Source organism: Salvelinus sp. IW2-2015, linkage group LG17 (genome assembly GCF_002910315.2).
Source record: "Salvelinus sp. IW2-2015 linkage group LG17, ASM291031v2, whole genome shotgun sequence".
Taxonomy (NCBI): Eukaryota; Metazoa; Chordata; class Actinopteri; order Salmoniformes; family Salmonidae; genus Salvelinus; species Salvelinus sp. IW2-2015.
This window is the reverse complement of record NC_036857.1, coordinates 36,782,617-36,807,937: the sequence shown is the minus strand read 5'-3', so window position 1 is coordinate 36,807,937 and position 25,321 is coordinate 36,782,617. Positions and strand designations below refer to the sequence as shown.

At 41.4% G+C, this 25,321-nt stretch overlaps 1 protein-coding gene across 2 annotated transcripts in view; it reads left to right on the top strand.

The window, feature by feature from the left end:
- Window positions 1–25,321, top strand: part of LOC111976264 (rab11 family-interacting protein 3-like) — a 107,479-nt gene that overhangs the window by 33,653 nt on the left and 48,505 nt on the right. For both annotated transcript variants that reach the window (XM_024005042.2, XM_024005041.2), the window contains exon 4: window positions 13,494–13,666. In XM_024005042.2, the coding sequence (XP_023860810.1) occupies window positions 13,494–13,666 (173 nt within the window). The remainder of the gene's footprint in view (window positions 1–13,493; window positions 13,667–25,321) is intronic.

The window sequence follows — 25,321 nt, the reverse complement described above, 5'->3', positions numbered from 1 at the left end:
GATATTTTGGTCCATAGCACAGGAAACTCCTCAGACCGTAATCCCATTGAGAACGTGTGGTCAAATCCTCGAGGCGGGTACAAACAACCCACAAATTCTGACAAACTCCAAAGCCATTGATTGTGCAAGATGGCTGCCATCAGTCAGGATGTGGCCAAAGTTAATTGACAGCATGCCAGGGTGGATTGGCAGAGGTCTAAAAATAATAGGCTAACATGCAAATATTGACTCTCTGCAGCAACTTCATGTAATTGTCAATAAAAGCCTTTGACACTAATGAAAATGCTTGTAGTTATACTTCAGTAACATCTGACAAATATCTAAAGACACTGAAGCAGCAAACTTTGGAAATTAATATTTGTGTCATCCTCAACTTTTGGCCACGACTGTATATATCTATATATATATATATATATCACACACACAGTGCATTTGGGAAGTATTCATACCCCTTGCTTTTGCCACGTTTTGTTACTTTATAGCTTTATTATAAAATTATTGTTTCCCTGATCAATTGACACACAATACCCCATAATGACATAGCGAAAACAGATTCTTTATTTTTAGCAAATGTATTAAAAATAAAATCAGAAATACCTTATTTCCATAAGTATTCAGACCMATTGCTATGAGGCTCAAAATTGAGCTCAGGTGTATCCTGTTTACATTGATCATCCTTGCGGTGGTTCTACATTTTGATTGGAGTCCATCTGTGGTAAATTCAATTGATTGTATAAGATATGGAAAGTCACACACCTGTCTATTTTACGGTCCCACAGTTGACAGTGCATGTCAGAGCAAAAACCAAGCCATTAGGTTGAAGGAATTATCCATACAGCATCGAGACCGGATTGTATCGAGGCACAAATCTGGGGAAAGGTACCAACAAATGTCTACAGCATTGAATGTCCCCAAGTACACAGTGGCCTCCATCATTCTTAAATGGAAGAAGTTTGTAACCATCAAGACTCTTCCTATAGCTGGTCCACCTGGCCAACCTGAGCAATCGGGGGAGAAGGGCCTTGGTCAGGGAGGTGACCAAGAACCCGATGGTCACTCTGACAGAGCTCCAGAGTTATTCTGTGGATATGGGAGAACCTTCCAGAAGGACAACCATCACTGCAGCACTCCACCAATCAGGCCTTTATGGTAGAGTGGCCAGACAGAAGCCACTTCTCAGTAAAAGGCACATGACAGCCCACTTGGAGTTTGCCAAAGGGCACCTAAAGACTCTCAGACCATGACAAACAAGATTCTCTGGTCTGATGAAACCAAGATTGAATTCTTTGGCCTGAATGGCAAGCGTCACGTCTGGAGGAAACCTGGCAMCATCCAGTGAAGCATTGTGGTGGCAGCATCATGCTGTGGGGATGTTTTTCAGCAGCAGGGACTGGGAAGACTAGTCACGATCGAGGGAAAGATGAACGGAGCAAAGTACAGAGAGATCCTTGATGAAAACCTGCTCCAGAGCCCTCAGGACCTCTGACTGGGGCGAAGATTCACCTTCCAACAGGACAACAACCCTAAGCACATAGCCAAGACAATGCAGGCGTGGCTTTGGGACAAGTCTTTGAATTGTCCTTGAGTGGCCTTGCCAGAGCCCTGACTTGAACCGATCAAACATCTCTGGAGAGACCTGAAAATAGYTGTGCGGAGACGCTCCCCATCCAACCTGACAGAGCTTGAGAGGATCTGCAGAGAAGAATGGGAGAAACTCCCCAACTACAGGTGTGCCAAGCTTGTAGCGTCATACCCAAGAAGACTTGAGGCTGTAATCGCTGTCAAATGTGCTTTAAGATAATACYGAGGAAAGGGTCAAAATACTTACGTAAATGTGACATTTCAGTTTTTTTACGAATTCACCTTAATGGGGTATTGKGTGTAGATTGATGAGGGARAKAAACTTTTTAATCCATTTTAGAATAAGGCTGTAACTTACATTTTTTGAGGGAGAAGTCAAGGGGTTTTGAATTCTTTCCGCATGCACTTTATTGCGGTTCGATACTGTGATTTTTTTTTTTGACATTAGATGTATTTTGTATTTTATTAGGATCCCCATTAGCTGTTGCAAAAGTAGCATCTACTCTTTCTCGGGGTCCACACAAAACTTGAAACAGAATGAAATAATACAAAACATCAATAGACAAGAACAGCTCAAGGACAGAACTACATAAAAAAAAATGTAAAAGGCACACGTAGCCTACATMTCAATGCATACACAAACTATCTAGGTCAATCTTTGTGCATGACTGTCACGTTCTGACCTTAGTTCCTTTTTYATGTCTCTATTTTGGTTTTGTCAGGGCGTGAGTTGGCGTGAGCATTCTRTGTTTTGTTTCTATGTTTTGTATTTCTGTGTTTGGCCTGGTATGGTTCCCAATCAGAGGCAGCTGTCAATCGTTGTCTCTGATTGAGAACCATACTTAGGTAGCCTGTTGCCACCTGTGTTTATTGGTAGTTATTTTCTGTTTAGTGTATGTCGTCCCCTTACAGAACTGTTCGTTTGTTGTTTTGTTCAGTGTTCAGTTGTTTAATTAAAATATGAACACTTACCACGCTGCACCGTGGTCCTCTTCTCCTTCTCCCGACGACGTTCGTTACAATGACACAAGTAATTTTTCACAAAATTGTTTACAGACACTAAGTTGACTGTGCCTTTAAACAGCTTGGAAAATTCCAGAAAAKTATGTCATGGCTTTAGAAGCTTCTGATAGGCTAATTGACATCATTTGAGTAAATTGGAGGTGTMCCTGTGGATGTATTTCAAGGCCCTACCTTAAAACTCAGGGCYTCTTTSCTTAACATCATGGGAAAATAAAAAKAAATCAGCCAAGACCTCAGAAAAAATACTGTAGACCTCCACAAGTCTGGTTCATCCTTGGGAGCTATTTCTAAACGCCTGAAGGTACCACGTTCATCTGTACAAACAATAGTACACAAGTATAAACACCATGGCACTACGCAGCCGTCATGCCACTCAGGAAGGAGATGTGTTCTGTCTCCTAGAGATGAACGTACTTTGGTGCGAAAAGTGCAAGTCAATCCCAGAACAAAAGCAAAGGACCTTGTGAAGATGCTGGAGGAAACAGGTACAAAGGTATCTATATCCACAGTAAAACGAGTCCTATATCGACATAACCTGAAAGGCCGCTCAGCAAGGAAGAATCCACTGCTCCAAAACCGCCATAAAAAAGCCAGACTACGGTTTGCATCTGCACATGGGGACAAAGATTGTACTTTTTGGAGAAACGTCCTCTGGTCTKATGAAACAAAAATAGAACTGTTCAGCCATAATTATCATCGTTATGTTTGGAGGAAAAGGGGGWGGCTTGCAAGCCGAAGGACACCATCCCAACCGTGAAGCACGGGGTGGCAGCATCATGTTGTGGGGGTGCTTATCTGCAGGAGGGACTGGTGCACTTCACAAAATAGATGGCATCATGGAAGGAAGATTATGTGGATATATTGAAGCCACATCTCAAGACATCAGTCAGGAAGTTARAGCTTGGTCGCAAATGGGTCTTCCAAATGGACAACGACCCCAAGCATACTTCCAAAGKTGTGGCAAWATGGCTTAAGGACAACAWAGTCAAGGTATTGGAGTTGCCATCACAAAGTGCTGACCTCAATCCTAGAGAACATTTGTAGGCAGAACTGAAAAAGTGTGTGCGAGCGAGGAAGCCTACAAACCTGACTCAGTTACACCAGCTCTGTCAGGAGGAATTGGCCAAAATTCACCCAACTTATTGTGGGAAACTTGTGGAAGGCTACCTGAAACATTTGACCCAAGTTAAAGAATTTAAAGGCAATGCTACCAAATACTAATTGATATGTAAACTTCTGACCCACTGGGAATGTGATGAAAGAAATAAAAGCTGAAAAAATTATTCTCTCTACTATAATTCTGACATTTCACATTCTTAAAATGAAGTGGTGATCATATCTGACCTAAGACAGGGAATTTTTACTAGGATTAAATGCCAGGACTTGTGAAAAACTGAGTTTTTAAATGTATTTGGCTAAGGTGTATGTAAACTTCCGACTTCAACTGTTAATGTTTTGACCATGACAGTTTACAATCTAAGGTAACGCCAAGTAATTTAGTCTTCTCAACTTGTTCAACATCCGCCATACCATTCATTACCAGATTCAGCTGAGGTCTAAAACTTAAGGAATGATTTGTACCAAATACARTGCTCTTAGTTTTGGAGATGTTCAGGATCAGTTTATTGCTGGCCACCCATTCCAAAACAGACTGCAACTCTTTGTTAATGGTTTCAGTGACTTCATTAGGTGTGGTTGCTGATGCTTATATGGTTGAAACAGCATTATACATGGACACACATGCTGTGTTTAATGCCAATGGCAGTTCATTCGTAAAAATAKWAAAGWKTAGAGGGCCTACAGAGCTGCCCTGTGGTACACCACACTTTACATGTTTGACATTTGAGAAGCTTCCMTTAAATAAAATCCTTTGAGTTCTTTTAGATCGATAGCTCTGAATCCACGATATGGCAGAGTTTGAAAAGCCATAACATATACGTTTTTTCAACAACAGGTTAGGGTCAATAATATCAAAGGCTTCACGGAAATCTAACAGTACAGCTCCCACAATCTTATTTTTAATTTCTTTCAACCAATCATCAGTCATTTGTGTCAGTGCAGTACATGTTGAGTGCCCTTCTCTATAAGCATGCTGAATGTCTGTTGTTAATTTGTTTACAGAGAAATAACATTGTATTTGGTTAAACACCATTATTTGCTAAGAGCTGGTTGCAAGCTTATAGGTCTGCTGTTAGAATCATTTAAAGGCCACTTTACCACCCTTGGGTGGCGGAATTACTTTGGCTTCCCTCCAGAGGACATAGACTTTCCTCAAGTCTCAGATTTAAAATATGACAGATAGGAGTGGCTATAGAGTCAGCTACCATCTTCTGTAGCGTTCTATCTAAGTTGTCAATGCCAGGAGGTTTGTCATTATTGATCGATAGCAATAATTATTCCACCTCTCCCGCACTAACTTTTCAAAATTCTAACTTGCAACGCTTTTCTTTCATTATTCTTTTTTTTTATACATTAATACTATTGCTCACTGGTCGTTGTTGGCATTTCCTGCCTAAGTTTGCCCACTTTGCCAATGAAATAATCATTATAATAATTGGYAACATCAAATGGTTTTGTAATGAATAAGTCATCTGATTCGATGAAAGATGGMGTTGAATTTGTCTTTCTGCCCATAATTTCATTTAAAGTACTCCAAYGTTTTTTTCTATCATTCTTTATATCATTGATCTTGGCTTCATAATACAGTTTCTTCTTTTTTTTTGTTAAGTTTAGTCACATAATTTCTCAATTTGCAGTAAGTAAGCCAGTCAGACTTATTAGCCACTCCTTTTGCCCCATCTCTTTCAACCATACAGTTTTTCAATTCCTCATCAATCCATGGAGCCTTAACAGTTCTAACAGTCAGTTTCTTAACAGGTGCATGTTTATAAATAATTGGCAGAAGCAATTTCATAAATTCATCAAGTGCAGTGATTCATATTTTCCTTACATTTTCTCAAGAGGCAACGCAGGATTGCCCGTCTGTGTGTGCTGTTTGACTACCACTTTGTGTAGCTATTAGCGATGATGCTAATAATGACAACTGTCTTCTTGTGGATGGAAAGGCTTTCCCAAAAACCTCAATAAAATATCTACAAAGTATATTGACCTTGTATCATGATTATTTATGTTACTCCAGTGGCAATTTGTTTAGCAAACTCTGCAGATACACGTGTGCTACAGAAACACAGCTAACCAATCAAGTCTCTCTGATGCTGCAGTTGAATTAAAGGGTATCTACACCCAAAAATGCAAATGTATAAAAATATATTTATTTTTTCACCAAAAGTGGTCTCCTGATGTGGTTTTAACCTCTCTAGGGTATGTGGGACGGTAGCGTCCCACCTCTTCAACAGCCAGTGAAACTGCACGGCGCCAAATTCAAATCAACAGAAAACCCATWATTAAAATTTCTCAAACATACATGTATTTTACACCATTTTAAAGATACACTTGTTATAAATCCAGCCACAGTGTCCGATTTCAAAAAGGCTTTACGACGAAAGCAAACCAAACTTTGCTTTCACGCTCTCAAACCAACACCCAGCCAGTGTGTGGTTTCCACCTGTCATTGTGAGAAAATATTTCTCTGTCAGTACATAGCCATTGTGGGCTAACCTCTTCTTGTGGCCTTTCTCTTTTCTCTAAGCCTAGAGGTGCATTAACACAGCCAATCCAGCCCCCTCTCCTCAGCCTCCTCCCCAGGCACAAGGTTCATTCTCTAGGCTTACTTCATGCTGGTTTTGTCTCCTTAAGGTAAACGGTGAGTAAAATAAATAAGTAAACAGTGAGTCAGTTTATGGCTATGCACATACAGTATATGGCATTATTTGTCCAATCATATAAACCTATAAAGACTGGTAGAAGAGGGGGTGGCTTAATGATTCACCCTGTCAAATTCGTCCAGGAACTAGTCATTGAAACTGAAAAATTTAAAGGGGACATTGCTCCCTCTATTTCATGTGATATATCAAATTCAGTGAGAGGAGTAGATTGGCTGGTAGTTGAGGTGCCGTATGCTATACCGTTTCCTTCCCCTGCCCTTCGGACTCTTTTCAGTCTACAGACYCCACCCATTTTGAGAACCCACTGGAGCTGAAATAGGTGTTGGGCATTCTATGTTTTTTACTCTTGCATTCTGAGAGTGAAAGGGAGGAAGCGCTAGGGGGAAATTACGGGTGGTCGGTCTCATGACAGGCCAGTCTTCCTACCTGTGAGCCCCAGGCAGACATAATGGTTTTGGGAATGGTGGACAGCCCTCTGGGCCCGGTTACTCCTGGAGCTCCACACAGACCGGTAGGGGAGGCTCTTTGACTATTGTCCTTATGTCCTCGGTCACCTAAGTTAAAGTTAAGCCTAATTTTATGAGTAACCAGACAATGTTTATTGATTATAATGTGGGTTTAGCAGTGTATTGATTGTTGATGAAATGCAAATGAGAGGAGACGTATGTGAGTTTGCGGTCGCACGCCGTCAATTGGTTTGTGCGTGTTAAACCTATTGTTGTGTGTTGCCCACTATATAACTTTATTCATGTATTTATGATCAGGAAGTACAATTGTGATGTAATCATTTTTGACGATTAAATTGTGAGGGTTAAGCTTCAATGTAGATGCTTACCTTGTTATCCTTGTTTATTGAAAAGGGTTTTGTTCATTTCCTGGTCTGAGAATTGATGGGGAAATGGGGTGCATTGAGCGCATACTTAATGAATGGTATGGGTAATGCGGTAGCTTATCCCGTGGGACGTATATGTTTATATCCCAGGTTGTATTTATGCTTAAAAGCATGTGTGGCACCTTTATTGATAGGTGTGCTGGTAGTAATTMATGTGATTTAGTTTTTTTTATACTGAACAAATATTTTAATGCAACATGTAACAATTTCTACAATTTTACTGAGTTAAAGTTCATACAAGGAAATCAGTCAATTGAAATAAATAAATGTGGCCTTAATCTATGGATTTCACATGACTTGGAATACGGATATGCATCTGTTCGTCACAGATACTTAAAAAAAAAAAGTAGGGGAGTGGATCAGAAATCCAGTCCATCTCTGGTGTGACCAGCATTTGACTCATGAAGTGCAACACCTCTTCTTCGCATAGAGTTGATCAGGCTGTTGATTGTGGTTAAGGAATGTTGTCCCACTTTTCTTCAATGACTGTGCGAAGTTGATGGATATTGGCGGGAACTGGAACACGCTGTCGTATACSTTGATCCAGAGCATCACAAATATGCTCAATGGGTGACATGTCTGGTGAGTATGCAGGCCATGGAAGAACTGGGACTTTTTCAACTTCCAGGAATTGTGTACMGATCCTTGCGACATGGGGCCGTGCATTATCATGCTGAAACATGAGGTGATGACGGCGGATGAATGGCACGGCAATGGGCCTCAGGATCTCGTCACGATATCTCTGTGTATTCAAATTGCCATTGATAAAATGCAATTGTATTTTTTGTCCGTAGGTTATGCCTGCCCATGACATAATCCCGCTGCCACCCTGGGGAACTCTATTCACAACGTTGACATCAGCAAACCGCTTGCCCACACAATGCCATACACGTGGTCTGCGGTTGTGAGGCCGGTTGGACGTACTGCCAAATTCTTTAAAACGACATTGCTTATGGTAGAGAAATTAACATAACATTTTCTGGCAACAGATCTGGTGGACATTCCTGCATTCAGCATGCCTATTGCACTCTCCCTCAACTTGAGACATCTGTGACATTGTGTTCTGTGACTAAACTGCACATTTTAGTGGTCTTTTATTGTCCCCCAGCACAAGGTGCACCTGTGTAATGATCATGCTGTTTAATCAGCTTCTTTATATGCCACACATTTCAGGTGGATGGATTATCTTGGCAAAGGAGAAATGCTCTCTAACAGGAATGTAAACAAATTTGTGCACATCATTTGAGAGAAAAAGCTTTTGGTGCGTATGGGAAAACTTCTGGGTTCTTTTATTTCAGCTCATGAAACATGAGACCAACACTTTACATGTTGCGTTTATATTTTTGTTCAGAATATATATTGTAAGGTTTCGGCAGCTGTATCAATTCTTAAACTTCTAAATTAAAATCCTCACTTTGGCAAAAACAAATCCAGCGACTTTGTCAGCCTCCTCACTGTTAAAATCCAACCGCTGTTTGGACGTTGCTCTAATTGGCTTTTAAGCGCCATTGGCAACAGTTAAATTGTGAATATGGTCTCCTCTGAAAATAGGCTACTCTTTTGTTACTCATTAACTGTCTATGATTGACACTGCGACATGAAAAGGGTTGGCTTAAAGTAATCTCCAGATGTCACGTTCGTCGTAATGATGAGACCAAGGCGCAGCGTGTATAGAGTTCCACATACTTTTAATAAAGAGAAACTCTCTAAACAAAAACAATAAAGAACAACGGACGAAACGTGAAGCTATACGAATAGTGCAGACAGGCAACTAAACATAGAACAAGATCCCACAACACAAACGAGGMAAATGGCTACCTAAATATGATCCCCAATCAGAGACAACGATAAACAGCTGTCTCTGATTGGGAACCATATCAGGCCAACATAAACATACAAAACCCCTAGATATACAAAACCCTAGACATACAAAAACCCTCGACATACAAACTAGCGTACCCACCCTAGTCACACCCTGACCTAACCAAAATATATAGAAAAACAGAGATATCTAAGGTCAGGGCGTGACACCAGATTTCTATCAAATATGACCTATAATGAATTACAATGGGTGCTGCCCGTCTGAGCACTATTCACATACACTGACTGTTCAATAGATCATCTTTGGCTGATGGAGAGATGTGATAGAGAGTGTTTTTGGTGGCAATCAGCTTTGAAATCAGAATATTTTGCGTTATGGTTTGCATATCATCACAAACAAAGTACTACAGGTAGTGAATTTGTTAGTTTCAGTTGTAAGCTAATTATCTTCAAGCATTGCAAAGTGTTGTAGCGTGCATGCACATTGTTTTGCAAACAGTAATTAAGTTTCAAATGTAGACATGCCTTGTCGCACTATTCAATTGTGTTCATTTCTGTGCAGCATGAGTAGGGAGCTAACATGATGTAGCTTAGACTCCCAGTGCAGGCTAGGAATTAGTAAGTAGAATAGGCACGGTGCACGCCTCGTGCTGTAGGGGGACAGCAGCTGCGTTGATGGACAGAGTTGWTCTGTGAGATACATTTTCACAGAAGTACCGAAAGTAACCAAAATTCTAGTACGGAACCATTTTTCATGTTCTGGTATGGAACAATTGTTGGCACCCTTGAAAAACATGAGCAAAAACGACTATAAAATACAGTGCATTCGGAAAGTATTCAGACACCTTGACTTTTTCCACATTTTGTTATGTTACAGCCTTATTCTAAAATGTAGTACATCTTTTTCCCCCTCATTAATCTAGACATTACCCCATAATGACAAAGCAAAAACAGGTTTTTAAAAATGTTTGCAAAAAAAATACCAAAAATATTACATTTACATAGTTTGTCAAAAGTTTGTACACAACTCATTCAAGGGTTTTTCTTTATTTTTACATTGTAGAATAATAGTGAAGACATAGCATATATGGAATCATGTAGTAACCAAAAAAGTGTTAAACAAATTCTTCAAAGTAGCCACCCTTTGCCTTGATGACAGCTTTGCACAATCTTGGCACACTTCATGTGGTAGTCACCTGGAATGCATTTCAATTAACAGGTGTGCCTTGTTGAAAGTTAATTTGTGGAATTTCTTTCCTCCTTAATGCGTTTGAGCCAATCGGTTGTATAAGGTAGGGGTGGTATACAGAAGATAGCCCTATTTGGTAAAAAAAACAAGTCCATAGTATGGAAGAAACAGCTGAAATAAGCAAAGAGAAACGACAGTCAGAAATTACTTTGAAAGTTTCTTCAAGTGCAGTCTCAAAAACCCTGCGCCATTTGGGCTCCCGACTGGCGCACCGGTCTAAGGCACTGGATCTCAGTGCTATAGGCGGTACTACAGACCCTGGTTCGATTCCAGGCTGTATCACAACTGGCCGTGATTGGGAGTCCCATAAGTCGGAGCACAATTGGCACAGCGCCGTACAAGTTAGGGTTTGGCCAGGGTAGGCTGTCATTGTAAATAAGAAGTTGTTCTTAACTGACCTGCCTAGTTAAATAAAAAAGATAATCAAGGACAACAACCACCCGAGCCACTGCCTGTTCATCCCGCTACCATCCAGAAGGTGAGGTCAGTACCGGTGCATCAAAGCTGGGATCGAGAGACGGCTTCTATCTCAAGGCCATCAGACTGTTAAACAGCCATCACTAACACATAGAGGCTGCTGCCTACATACCGACTTGAAATCATTGGCCACTTTAATAAATGGGTCACTAGTCACTTTAATAATACCACTTTATAAYGTTTACATATCTTGCATTACTCATCTCAAATGTATATACTGTATTTTATACCATTTTATTGCATCTTGCCTATGCCGCTCTGTCATTGCTCATCCATATTTTTATATGTATATATTCTTATTCCATTCCTTTACTTAGATTTTTGTGTATTAGTTAGTTGTTGTGGAATTGTTAGATTACATGTTAGATATTGCTGCACTGTCGGAACTAGAAGCAYAAGCATTTCGCTACACTCKAAATAACATCTGCTAACCATGTGTATGTGACCAATAATAACAACACCACCCTCTGGAGAGCCCTGCGGTTGCGGGCGGTGCAGTTGCCGTACCAGGCGGTGATACAGCCTGACAGAATTCTCTCAATTGTGCATCTGTAAAAGTTTGTGAGGGTTTTAGGTTCCAAGCCAAATTTCTTCAGCCAAGGTTGAAGAGGTCCTGTTGTGCCTTCTTCACCACACTCTGTGTGGGTGGACCATTTCAGTTAGTCAGTGATGTGTACGCCAAGGAACTTGAAGCTTTCCACCTTCTCCACTGCGGTCCCATCGATGTGGATAGGGGCTTGCTCCCTCTGCTGTTTCCTGAAGTCCACGATCAGCTCCTTTGTTTTGTTGACGTTGGGTGAGAAGTTGTTTCCCTGGCACCACACTCCCAAGGTCCTTAAGGACATTCAGAGACTTCAGAGATGTCCCGAAGCCACTCCTGTGTTGTTTTGGCTATGTGCTTAGGGTTGTTGTCCTGTTGTAAGGCKAACCTTCACCCCAGTCTGAGGTCCTGAGCGCTCTGGACCAGGTTTTCATCAAGTATCTCTTTGTACTTTGCTCAGTTCATCTTTCCCTCGATCCTGACTAGTCTCCCAGTCCATGCCGCTGAAAAACATTCTTGCAGCATGATGCTGCCACCACCGTGCTTCACCGTAGGGATGGTGCCAGGTTTCCTCCCGACGTGACACTTGGCATTCAAGGAAAAGAGTTCAATCTTGGTTTCATCAGACCAAAGAATCTTGTTTCTCATGGCCTGGGAGTCCTTTAAGTGGCTTTTGGCAAACTCCAAGCGGGCTGTCATGTGCCTTTTACTGAGGAGTGGCTTCTGTCTGGCCACTCTACCATAAAGGCTTGACTGGTGGAGTGCTGTAGAGATGGTTGTCCTTCTGGAAGGTTCTCCCATCTCCACAGAGGAACTCTGGAGCTCTGTCAGAGTGACCATCAGGTTCTTGGGCACCTCCCATATCAGGATGCACCTGAGTTCAATTTTGAGTCTCGTAGCAAAGGATCTGAATACKTATGTAAATAAGGTATTTATTTGTATTTGGAAAAAAATTGCTAACATTTCTAAGAACCTCTTTTCCCTTTGTCATTATGGGGTATTGTGTATATAGAGGGATTTTGAAAATATTTTAAATCAATTTTAGAATAAGGCTCTAACATAACAAAATGTGGAAAAGGGAAGGGGTCTGAATTCCTTATGAATGCACTATATGTAATTCAATTAATGACCTATATTGTATGCTTGTGACGATTCAAATGTTTAAGATACGACTGCATCGTTCCGCAGACCCCAAACCGATCCAAATGTATCATCCATTGGTCAGCAAATGTATTCAAACGTTACGAATCACAGATTCACTGAAATGTTTTGCTCATATGACTTTCTTCCTTCTGAAAACACCTCATCTTTTGTGACAACTGATCAATCAATCAATCAATCAAATGTATTTATAAAAATACATCAGCCGATGTCACAAAGTGCTATACAGAAACCCAGCTTAAATCCCCAAACAGCAAGCCATGCAGATGTAGAACTGATGCGTCCTCTCCTTCAGTGTTGAACTAAGCATGTAATTGTGTTGACAGTCAATGACCTGCAAGTTATTTTTCATGCTGACCAACCCCAGGGAATATCAGTAGCCTTGTCAAACTGCTCACTGTGCCCAGCTTCACACGTTGACCAATGCGAGGTATGAGGCCTCTTCCTGATCTTGCACATCTGCGTGGCACCTTAAGCATTCAAATGCTAAAATGGCTTGCGTGATGTTTGACGAGCAGGTGTTCACATACTTTTGGTCATGTAGTGTATGTCACAACAGGTAAAAATGTGTCATGACAGTGTAATGACAACGTGTCAGCTGTTATGACATATTATGACATGGTTATGACCGTGTTATGATGTTGGGTGTCAAGTAAAGTTTTTTACCTGTTTGTCAGCAAGTCTGTCAGCAAAGTTACAGTTAGGAAAAAAGTAGGGTGTAACATTCAAACTGGTATACAATACAGCCTACAGTATGTAGTCATCACCTCTCAACTGGGTGTGTTTACTGTTCGTTAGCCCTCATACTGCTATTTTTAGTCACCTGTTAATGATTTCTCAATTTAAACGATGTCCACTTAACTCTCTCTCTGTCCCAGATACTTTGGACCACTATTGTGAAGTTATAGGATTCCCAACTTGATCTAATAAGATTATTAAAATGTTCCTATTTCCCTCCTGTAGCAGAACGAGGTGACGGATAGTGCCTACCTGGGCTCGGAGAGCAACTACAGCGAGTGTGAGATGTTCACAGACGAAGACACGGGAGCCCTAGTCCAGCCAGAGATGCACGAGGATGTGGAGACGGACAGTGGCATCGACGCAACGCTGCACGACCCCGAGGACAGCCACAACAGGTCAGTTCTGACTTACTTAAGCCTCTTTACTCCATGTGGAGCATAGGGCTGCATGTCCTTTGCATTTTTCTCTGCTTCTCCTCAGGACAGGCCCATGGTCCAATAGTCAGTCCTGACCGTGACCTCTAACCTTAACCCGACCCACATACCGTTGGCCAAAGTCAAACCCTAACCCCATACACGTTCCCCTCCTACTTAGAACTACCATAAACATTAACCTTGAGGTAATGTTTCAATGACATCTGTAGCTAAGTCGAGGTGAAGCAGTTGAGGCAGAAGTGGGTCAAAACTGTTAGTGATGTACGGGTTGACTCATGTCCCGTAGTTATATCCACGGGGAGGGCAGGTTTAGGGTCATGAAATATTGTGTGGATGAAGGGTGGGTGTGTGGCGGGCAGCTTGAATTGAATAGAGAAAACAATATATAAAAAATACAAATGTAAAATTCTTGTGCAATTTTATCTATAGGCTACATTGACATGTATCTTTAATTGTTTTCAGGCTATATGGCATTAGTGCATAAGAGTATAAGCTTTAGTGCTTTTGGAAAAGGGCAGGAAAAAGTCCATGTTGATCCACTGAAGCAAATGGAACAATGTCAGAGTTGAATTCAGTAAGAGAAAAGCTACGAAATGGAGAGTTGAAAATAATGAGAAGGCAGGGCTGTAAAAGTAATGTTTGCGAAAGATTTGGTGAAGTGGTAAAATAGTATGATAGCAGTGCTGGCTATGTTGTTTGTGTGTTGTTATTGTGAGGTGCTATACAGATTCGACAGTCACAAGACAAGGCCTTCAAATAGGCCTATGGCACATCAAGGGAACTGTAGCCTACTATTCAGATGGGACACTGAAATCTAGACACTGACTTTAGGGCTGTAACTTTTCACATAGCCTGCAGAATTAAGTATTTCTTGCAGTAACATTATATACCAAATGTGACCAGTTTCAAGAAGCTAGGCGTATGTCGCACGTCACTACTTCACAGGAGAGGCATTTGAACGTCTTTTTATTTATTTTTTATCAGAATGCGTTTTTTGGCAGAAATAMTTTCTAGAACATGTGAACTTTCATGTGCCTTAATAACAAACTTGTATTCCATCTGTAAATACGAATACAATTATTAAATTACGAGCCTAGTTGGTTTAGCCACGGAAAAAGACAGGAATCTTCCCGCTCGCCATGATTGGCTGCGCTAATGGATGGGCTGGACATGCCGGGAGATGAGTTTGGATTGGTCTGCCATGTAGCTTGCTTCTGTCTAACGTGGCCTGCTCAGTGTGTGTTGATAATCCTTTCTACCGCAGATTACGGGCATCTATTGTATTTCATGAACATGTGTACATGTCTAGACAATATTGACCCATCCACTTAGCTAGATGTGGCTGGGGGGTGGCTATAGCATTTCTTTCACATGACCCATCAATTTAGACAAGTGTGTCTGGGTAAACGTCATCTAATAATTATCTGGACACTTTTTGTTTTTGATATTGCTACTATGCAAATATGCAAGTAACCATTTCACTGTACCATTTACACCTTCTGTATCTTGCGCATGTGACAAATAAACTTAGATTTGATTTGATTTAGTCTGTGTTTACCAGAGACAGTAATGTGAAGAACAACATGACCTGCACCAAAGTCAGGTTAGGATATAGGCCAAAAGTGTTTTTTTACCTGGAGTTTTTCCTWMCTGTAGGCTACTACTTTTACCACTTTTAGTCATGAAATATTTGGTTGTTACCTACACTACTCACTCTGTTTAACACATGGATTCACATGTGAATCCTTAAAGAGATGGGTGGCGCTAAAGCTTAAGAGGGTGTGAACGATGCTGAATGGGTGTAGACAAAGAATAGCTCTCCAGTACGTGTACCAAATATTCAAGGGTCATTTTCTCAAAAGTGGGATAACAAGTTTATCAACTTTCAAAGCAGAATTACTTTCCCATTGTTCCTCAACTGCAGTGTACAATATACAATTTTCTAGCTCTGAGTCTCTACTTTTATCCAATRTAAAACAYGCCATTTAAAATGTTGCYWCATAGGACCAAATCCAGGTTGTGGGTCACAAATGTATATTTTGACTCGGGAACAGGAGTGGAGAAATATGATTTATTTCTTTCAGCGTTTGAGAGAATGTAAATGCACAGTTAGTACCTCTACAGACGTCCCTATCTCTATCAGCGCCATAGGAAGTGGTATTTCAACCACGTAAAATATGCATCCAACCCGAACTGAAATATTATCAGAAATATGTTGGATCATTTTCACAGCTTTCTATTTCCTTTCAACTGGTCAAACTGATGTCATTTAGACATTTTGCACAGAAAACCTTTTCCGTTCTTTTGCACGGTTATTGCATTTTCTCTGTGCTTAAACGTCTTTGCTCCGCGAAAGAAGCAGAGATGAGAGAGAACTTACCGATGTCAACTAGATTGAAGCATTCATTCTATCAATTTATGACATTCTGGTGAGCAAGGGTTTATTTAGTCTTCTAGGGCAACATACAGTGCCTTCAGAAAGTATTCAGGCCCCTTGACTTTTTACACATGTTACGTTACAGCCTTATTCTAAATGGTTTAAAAAAAATTATAATCCTCAACAATCTAAACACAATACCCCATAATGACAAAGTGAAAACATTTTTTTTGAATTTTTTGCACATTTACATAAGTATTCAGACCCTTTGCTATGAGACTCGAAATTTGATTRGAGTCCACCTGTGAGTAAATCAATTGATTGGACACGATTTGGTAGGGCACAGACCTGTCTATATAAGGTCCCACGTTTAACAGTGCATGTCAGAGCAAAAACCAAGCAATGAGGTCGAAGAAATTGCCCGTAGAGCTCCCGAGACAGGATTGTGTCGGCACAGATCTGGAGAAGGGTACCAAAAAATGTCTGCAGCATTGAAGGTCCCCAAGTACACAGTGGTCTCCATCATTCTTAAATGGAAGAAGTTTGGAACCACCAAGACTCTTCCTATAGCCGGCCAAACTGAGCATACTTATGTAGATGTAATATTTTTTATACATTTGCAAACATTTCAACAACAAAAAAATACTGTTTCTGCTTTGTCATTATGGGGTATTGATGAGGAAAAAAACTATTTTATCAATTTTAGAAAAAGGCTGTAACCTAACAAAATCTGGAAAAAGTCAAGGAGTCTGAATTCTGAATTCTGAAGGCACTGTATAATGACAGAAGAGAAGCTGCTTGTATCTAATTATAGACAGTTGACCAACAAATCGAGAGCTTGGGAAAGAGATGATTCTGCAAGGAATCACATATTCTAAGTCAGAACCGTCCAGAGTAGTGATGCTAGTCAGGCGAGAGGGTGCACATTTGCACGTATGCACATTTTTGTGGAACAGTTTCATTTATAATATACCTTTTCTCTAAAAATCATTGTCTGTAGTTAATGATACAAATCTAAAAGTAACTTTTATTACCATTTCCAGCTATGTAGAATTAGCGTACATAATACAAAATATTCTGGGCCCACAGTTTCCTGCGTCAGTGAGCTCGGGACAGACACATCTGTGGGCTATTTGTGCAAGGGATTTGAAGTAATCGGGTATTTTATGACGTTTCCACTGGATCAGAGTATTACATTTTTCCCTTTCATGCCGAGTGGTTATTTAAAGGATGAAAGCTGTTCATATTTTTCAAGTACTTTGAGGAACTATTGTCATTCTCAATTGATTCTAAAACAGACTTTGTTTACTTACTGTTTGAGGTGAAGAAAACATTTATTTGAGAAGTTCCACAGCTTGTTAGTAATGGTAAGTTAAGACAATCAGAAATACTGTCAGACATCCCCAAATGGCCACATTTATAGGCCTATATTTGCACGCAGGCCAGGTAGACCAGTCMTACTTCTATATGCGTAATCAGATGCGCATCCTTACTCAATATTGACAGGAGCGTTTAAAACAAAAGACAATTAATACATTTACAGAAATCGTAAATGGAATGTAATAAACAAACTTGTTTCTCACAAGTGTGGTATAGGTTGTGAGTTCTGCATACAAYGTGTCCACTCTGACAATGAGAATCGTAAAGGACTGTAATAATAATATATTGAAATTACCGTAACCAAACATTGCAGATTAGAAATAATGGGAATTAACCATAGGCTACTACTGTTGATGTATGTAATGGGGAATTGATAGACACTGCAAACAATGCACACAATGAAGTTATGAAACAATGAATAGACATGRMAYRSSRGRMGAGASWSCWKTSKRRWKWGMMRKGCMYKKCWMWYYMSAMWGSWSTCTCKYCYSSYRTKYCATGTCTATTCATTGTTTCATAACTTCATTGTGTGCATTGTTTGCAGTGTCTATCAATTCCCCATTACATACATCAACAGTAGTAGCCTATGGTTAATTCCCATTATATGCTTTATGAATGTAAAATGCGGCCTGCCTATGCACGACAGAGGAAAAGGTGGAGACTTGGCTACGTTGGCTACCAAAACTGTATATGAAATGCAGTGGGAGAGTTGAGCAAGACTACAGATTTAGACTACTTTTCTATAGCCTACTCAAGGGAGAGAAAAACATTGCTAGACTGTTTTACTATTTAACTCGTAAAGCAGCTTGTGTTTCTTAACCAGGCAAAGGGTAGCTAACTAGAAAGCTGGTGGTGACTGGTTAGCTAAGATGAAGCAAATCAAATCACATTTTATTGGTCACATACACGTGTTTAGCAGATGTTATTGCGGGTGTAGCGAAATGCTTATGTTTCTAGCTCTGACAGTGCAATAATATCTAACAAGTAATATCTAACAATTTCACAACATTTACCCAATACACACAAATCTAAGTAAAGGAATGGAATGTCAGAGCGGAATAGACTAAGATACAGTAGAATAGTATAGAATACCATATGAGATGAGTAATGCAAGATATGTAAACATTATTAAAGTGACTAGTGTTCAATTTATTAAAGTGGCCAGTGATTTCAAGTCTATGTATATAGGCAGACAGGTGTCTCGTCTCGTGTGCCATGGGTAAAAATCTATTTGCTAGTGATGGCTATTTAACAGTCTGATGGCCTTGAGAGTGAAGCTGTTTTTCAGTCTCTCGGTCCCAGCTTTGATGCACCTGTACTGACCTCGCCTTTTGGATGATAGCGGGGTGAACAGGCAGTGGCCTGGGTGGTTGTTGTCCTTGATTATATTTTTGGTCTTCCTGTGACATCGGGTGCTGTAGGTGTCCTGGAGGGCAGGTAGTTTGCCCACGGTGATGCGTTGGGCAGACTGGACCACCCTCTGGAGAGCCCTACAGTTGCGGGTGGTGCTGTTGCCATACCAGGCGTTGATACAGCCTGACAGGATGCTCTGTAAAAGTTTGAGGGTTTTAGGTGCCAAGCAAAATTTCTTCAGCCTCTTGAGGTTGGAGAGGCACTCACCTCTTCCCTGTTCCCTGTCTCGTCATTGTTGGTAATCAGGCCAACTACTTTTGTGTCATCTGCAAACTGATTGAGTTGGAGGCGTGTATGGCCACACAGTCATGGGTGAACATGGAGTACAGGAGGGGTCTGAGCACGCATCCTTGTGGGGCCCCAGTGTTGAGGATCAACGAAGTGGAGGTGTTGTTTCCTACCTTCCCCACCAGGGATGCGGCCCATCAGGAAGTCCAGGACCCAGTTGCACAGGCCGGGTTTCAGACCCAAGGCCTCAAGCTTAATAATGAGTTTAGAGGGTACTATGTTGTTGAGTGCTGAGCTATAGTCAATTAACAGCATTCTTACATAGGTATTCCTCTTGTCCAKAAGGGTTAGGGCAGTGTGCAGTATGATGGCGATTGCATTGTCTGTGGATCTATTGGAGCGGTAAGCAAATTGAAGTGGGTCTAGGGTGACAGGTAAGGTAGAGGTGTTATGATCCTTGGCTAGGGATAGGGATGCCGTCTGGCCTGGCAGCAGAAGGTGTTTAGTTTGTCCGAAAGCAAGACGTTGGTGTCCGCGACGTGACTGGTTTTCCTTTTGTAATCCGTGATTGTCTGTAGACCCTACCACATACGTCTCGTGTCTGAGCCATTGAAYTGCGTTTTGCCGTTTTGATTGCCTTGCGGAGGGAATAACTACACTGTTTGTATGCTGCTATATACCCAGTCACMTTGCGATGGTTAAATGCGGTGGTTCGCKCTYTCAGTTTTGCACGAATGCTGTATCTATCTAAGGTTTCTGATTAGGTTAGGTTTTAATAGTCACTGTGGGTACAACATCTGCTATACACTTCCTGATAAACTCAGTCACCATATCAGTATATTCGTCAATATTATTCTTGGAAGCTACTCGGAATATATCCTAGTCCGCGTGATCTAAACAATCTTGAAGCATGGATTCTGATTGGTCAGACCCGCGTTGAATAGTCCTTAGCACGGGTACTTCCTGTTTGAGTTTCTGCCTATAGGACGGGAGGAGCAAAATGGAGTCGTGGTCAGATTTGCAGAAAAGTGGGCTGGTGAGGTCCTTGTAGGCATCCCGGAAGTTGGAGTAGCAGTGGTCGAGTGCTTTAGCCGCGCAAGTACTACAGTCAATGTGTTGATAGAACTTCGGCGGCCTCCTGAAATCTGCTTTGTTAAAATCCCAGCTACAATAAATGCGGCCTTTGCATAAAGTTCTTTGAGGGCCGTCGTGGTATCGGCTTGAGGGGGGATATACACGGCTGTGACTATAACCGAAGAGAATTCTCTTGTGTTGTATCCTAGGTCGGGAGAACAAAATGACTGAGTTCCTGTATGTTATCACAATCACACCATGAGTCGTTAATCATGAAACATACTCCCCCGCCCTTCTTCCCAGATAGATATTTATTCCTGTCTATGCGATGAACTGAGAACCCAGACGGCTGGACAGACTCAGACAGTATATCCCGAGAGTGCCATGTTTCCGTGAAACAGAATGTGTTACAATCCCTGATGTCTCTCTGGAAAGAAACCCTTGCCCTGAGCTCGTCAACTTTATTATCTAGAGACTGAACATCAGCGAGTAATATACTTGGGAGCGGTGGGTGGTGTGTGCGTCTCCTAAGTCGGACTAAAAGACCACTCCGAGTACCTCTTCYCTGCCGGCGGTGTTTTGGGTCGGCCTCTGGAATCAGTTCAATTACCCTGGGGGTTGCGAACAAAGGATCCACTTTGGGAAAGTCGTAATGCTGGCAGTGCTGGTGACTTACCACCGCTCTGATATCCAATAGTTCTTCCCGGCTGTATGTAATAACATAATCACATTTCTGGGCTAATAATGTAAGAAATAATACATTTAAAAAAATACTGCATAGTTTCCCAAGAGTTAGAAGCATGGCAGCCCTCTGTCGGCRCCATTTTTCCCTCATTACTTGTCATAACTATGTCATAATGTCAGCTGACATAACTTGTCATAACCAGTCATGACACATATATTTAGCCCTGTTGTGACATATATTGCGTTATTTTATGGCTAGTTATGACATCTACATAAGAGTGTCAAAACCAACAAAGCATTCGATTCCGCTATAGCCTACAACAGTATGTTTATGTTGTGTGTGACTACCTCATGAAGCTGGTTGAAAGAATGCCAAGAGTGTGCAAAGCTGTTATCGAGGCAAAGGGTGGCTATTTGAAGAATCTAAAATATTTTTAGATTTGTAAAGAAAAAAAATGGGTTACTACGTTATTCCATATGTTATTTCATAGTTTTGATGTCTTCACTATAATTCTACAATGTAGAAAATAGTAAAAATAAAGATAAACTCTTGAATGAGTAGGTGTTCTAAAACTTTTGACCGGTTGTGTGTGTGTGTGTGTGTGTGTGTGTGTGTGTGTGTGTGTGTGTGTGTGTATGATATATGTATATATATATATATATATATATATATATATATATGTATATATATATATACATATGCATATATATATATATATATATATGCACATTTGTGGCCTGCTGGAGGTCAATTTGCAGGGCTCTGGCAGTGCTCCTCCTTGCACAAAGGCAGAGGTAGCGGTCCTGCTGCTGGGTTGTTGCCCTCCTACGGCCTCCTCCATGTCTCCTGATGTACTGGCCTGTCTCCGGTAGCGCCTCCATGCTCTGGACACTACGCTGACAGACACAGCAAACCTTCTTGCCACAGCTCGCATTGATGTGCCATCCTGGATGAGCTGCACTACCTGAGCCACTTGTGTGGGTTGTAGACTCCGTCTCATGCTACCACTAGAGTGAAAGCACGCCAGCATTCAAAAGTGACCAAAACATCAGCCAGGAAGCATAGGAACTGAGAAGTGGTCTGTGGTCACCACCTGCAGAACCACTCCTTTATTGGGGGTGTCTTGCTAATTGCCTATAATTTCCATCTGTTGTCTATTCCATTTGCACAACAGCATGTGAAATTTATTGTCAATCAGTGTTGCTTCCTAAGTGGACAGTTTGATTTCACAGAAGTGTGATTGACTTGGAGTTACATTGTGTTGTTTAAGTGTTCCCTTTATTTTTTTTGAGCAGTGTACAATAGCTGTTGTTTGGGGTCTTTATTCTGAGTGTATTTATGAGTTGTTTTTGCATGTAGTGCTGGGGTCAGTCACGAGGGAGGAGGAAGTGTAGGGGCATATAAGGCCTTGTCTGCTGATTGCGTTTACCCATCTCTCTGGCTTGATGACGGATTGGGGGGGATGTGTTTGGACTTCCTGTTCACAGTTGAGCCTTGAATTCCAGGAAGTGTGGAGTTCGCTCTTTTTCACTTTTTTCCTTTTTCTTCTGGAGAGGGCCCCATCTTCCCTCCTCTGCTCCCTGACACCTCTTTCATTCATGCGGAAGGGGGCCAAAGCCAGGGCCGGCAGAGACTCTGACACTTCCACTTGATCCTGTTTCAGCAGTCCTGAACTGTTAGCGATCTGGCCGTAATTATGGAAGGTCTTCCCCTGGCTCTCCAGGGCTGAACTTCCCCTGGAATAAATCACTTTCTGTAAATGTTGACCTTTCTCTGTGCTGTCAGGCAACTTGTTGACACATTTTGAATGGAAATATATTCCACTGCCAAACGGCAGTCTATCTGACATCCCTTTTCTACTCTGCTAACTATGTCAGATCATGCTCCTGTTACTCTTGCCATACAGGTGTTTTCTTATATAACTTTCTAACTTCAGCTTAGGGTGGTTATCTCAGGCCTTACCTATACAGTCTTCCCTGAGGCAGATTTGTCTGCGTTTCAACTCAGTTCCTTCTTTAAGTTCCACATTTCCTGTTTTATCCTGTCTGTCACTGATGGGTCAGAAGATCACTGCAGGTGAATTACAGAAACCAACCACAACCATTTTTAGTTGATGTCAGTGTAAAAAGGTTTACAATTGGCAGGGGTGGGATCAATAGTCACCTTTGACCATCAGAGGTAAAGGTAAACAAAACAAATTAAGCAAATCAGCACAATAACAACACACTACTGCCTCAGTCATGTGCTCTTGCATTAACAACTAGACTCATTTCCTATTCCCACACACGATGACTCAACACTGTGTCAGTAACATTTAACAATAGGTCACTCCAGTGCCCTTTTCACTTAATTTAACACCAGATCTACTGAACAAACGGCACATCTCAATAGGTGGTCCAGGTATGTCATGACATAGCAAATGTGGGGGATGGGCCTTTCCTATTTTGTTCTCTATTGCTCATCTAGCAAGGGGGATGGCTGATGACTTCACAACTTCCCATCAAACCTAGTCCTTGAATGCCTTGACTGGGGATGCCTTGGCTCTTSGTTGGGGATTAGGAGTTTAACAGGATTACCCACCCTACCCCATCCACCCGTCCTGTCCTACCCCAGCATCCCCCCACTAGGCTGGGCCCTGGCCAGTCACTGCRCCTGCCTGGTGCCCCTGTTTAGCCCTAAATTTGATTAACCCTCAGGCACTCACAGCCTGCCTCCCCATCTTGACTCAAGTCTATGAGGAAGAGCCCATGGTAACAGGGAATGACCGACTGGTCACTTGTGAGTACTGATCATTTGTGGGGACAGACTGTGATGAACACTTTCTAGTCGCCCACGTTGGTGGTAACCTATTAATTAACCTCTTAGGGATCCCTAAGCATGAATCCCGCTCGAATCCCGTTAGCGTGATTGATTTGACAACATCCAGTGAAATTGTAGCGCGCCAAATTCAAACTACAGGAATATCAATATTCAACCTTCATGAAAATATAAGTGTAATACATCAAAATAAAGCTTAATTTCTTGTTAATCCAGCTGCTGTGTCAGATTTCAAAAAGGCTTTACGGCGAAAGCAAACCATGCGCTTATCTGAGGACAGTGCCCCGTATACAAACACATGAAAATAATTTTTCAACCAGGCAGGTGCGACACAAAAGTCAGAAATAGCCATATAATAAATGCCTTACCTATGAAGATCTTCTTTTTGCATTCTCAAATGTCTGTGACACAATGAATGGTCGTTTTGTTCGATAAATTCCTTCTTTATATCTGCAAAATTTCCATTTATTTGGTGTGTTTGATTCAGAAATTGCGTTTGATTCAGTTCCAACATGACTACAAAGTATCTAATAAGTTACCTGTAAACTTGGTCCAAACATTTCAAACAATGTTCCTAATCCAACCTCAGGTATCCTAAAATGTAAATAAATGATACAATTTAAGACGGAATAAACTGTTTCTAATACCGGATAAAAACAACGTGAAGCCGCTCCAGTTCACGCGCAACAAAAGACTAAAGCCCTTCAGAGTAACACCTACAAAGAACAGCCATACTTCTTCATTTCTCAAAAGAAAAACATTGAACAATTTCTAAAGACTGTTGACATCTAGTGGAAGCCATAGGAACTGCAATCTGGGCCCTAATAAATCAGGTCTCCCATAGAAACCCATTGGAAAACAGTGACATCAACAACAAAAAATTCCCTGGATGGATTGTGCTCGGGGTTTCGCCTGCCAAGTCAGTTCTGTTATATTCACARACATTAWTAACAGTTTTAGAAACTTCAGAGTGTTTTCTATCCAAATCTACTAATTATATGCATATCGTAGCTTCTGGTCCTGAGCAGCAGGCAGTTTACTTTGGGCACGCTTTTTATCCGGACGTGAAAATACTGTCCCCTATCCCAGAAAGGTTTTAAACATTCACTGTAAGGAAAGAAGAGTGCAATTTACATTACCATTTTCTGGGAACAGTAGACTGATCTCAAGTGGACAAGGTCTTTGGGATCGTCTCTTAACTGGAGAACTGGGCAGTACTACTCGGGTTGGTGTAGCCAATGAGTGTTCAGGATTCCGCTCTGGTTGGCTGGAGGTTGTCTGTTTCCAGTTGCTCCGAGGTTGAGATGCGGGGGCAGCGGACAGCGTTTAAAGATGCGGTCTCTCTCATCACCCGCCCTCTATGTGCGGGACCTTACTAGGGACTTCAGTGTTGGGCTGAGTAGTGGGTGAGTTGCTACCTGCTTGTGCTAGTGATGGCTATTTAATAGTYTGATGGCCTTGAGAGTGAAGCTGTTTTTCAGAATCTCGGTCCCAGCTTTGATGCACCTGTACCGACCTCGCCTTCTGGATGGAAGCGGGGTGAACAGGCAGTGGCTCGGGTGGTTGTTGTCCTTGATGATATTTATTTATATATATATATATATATATATATATATATATATATATATATATATATATATAT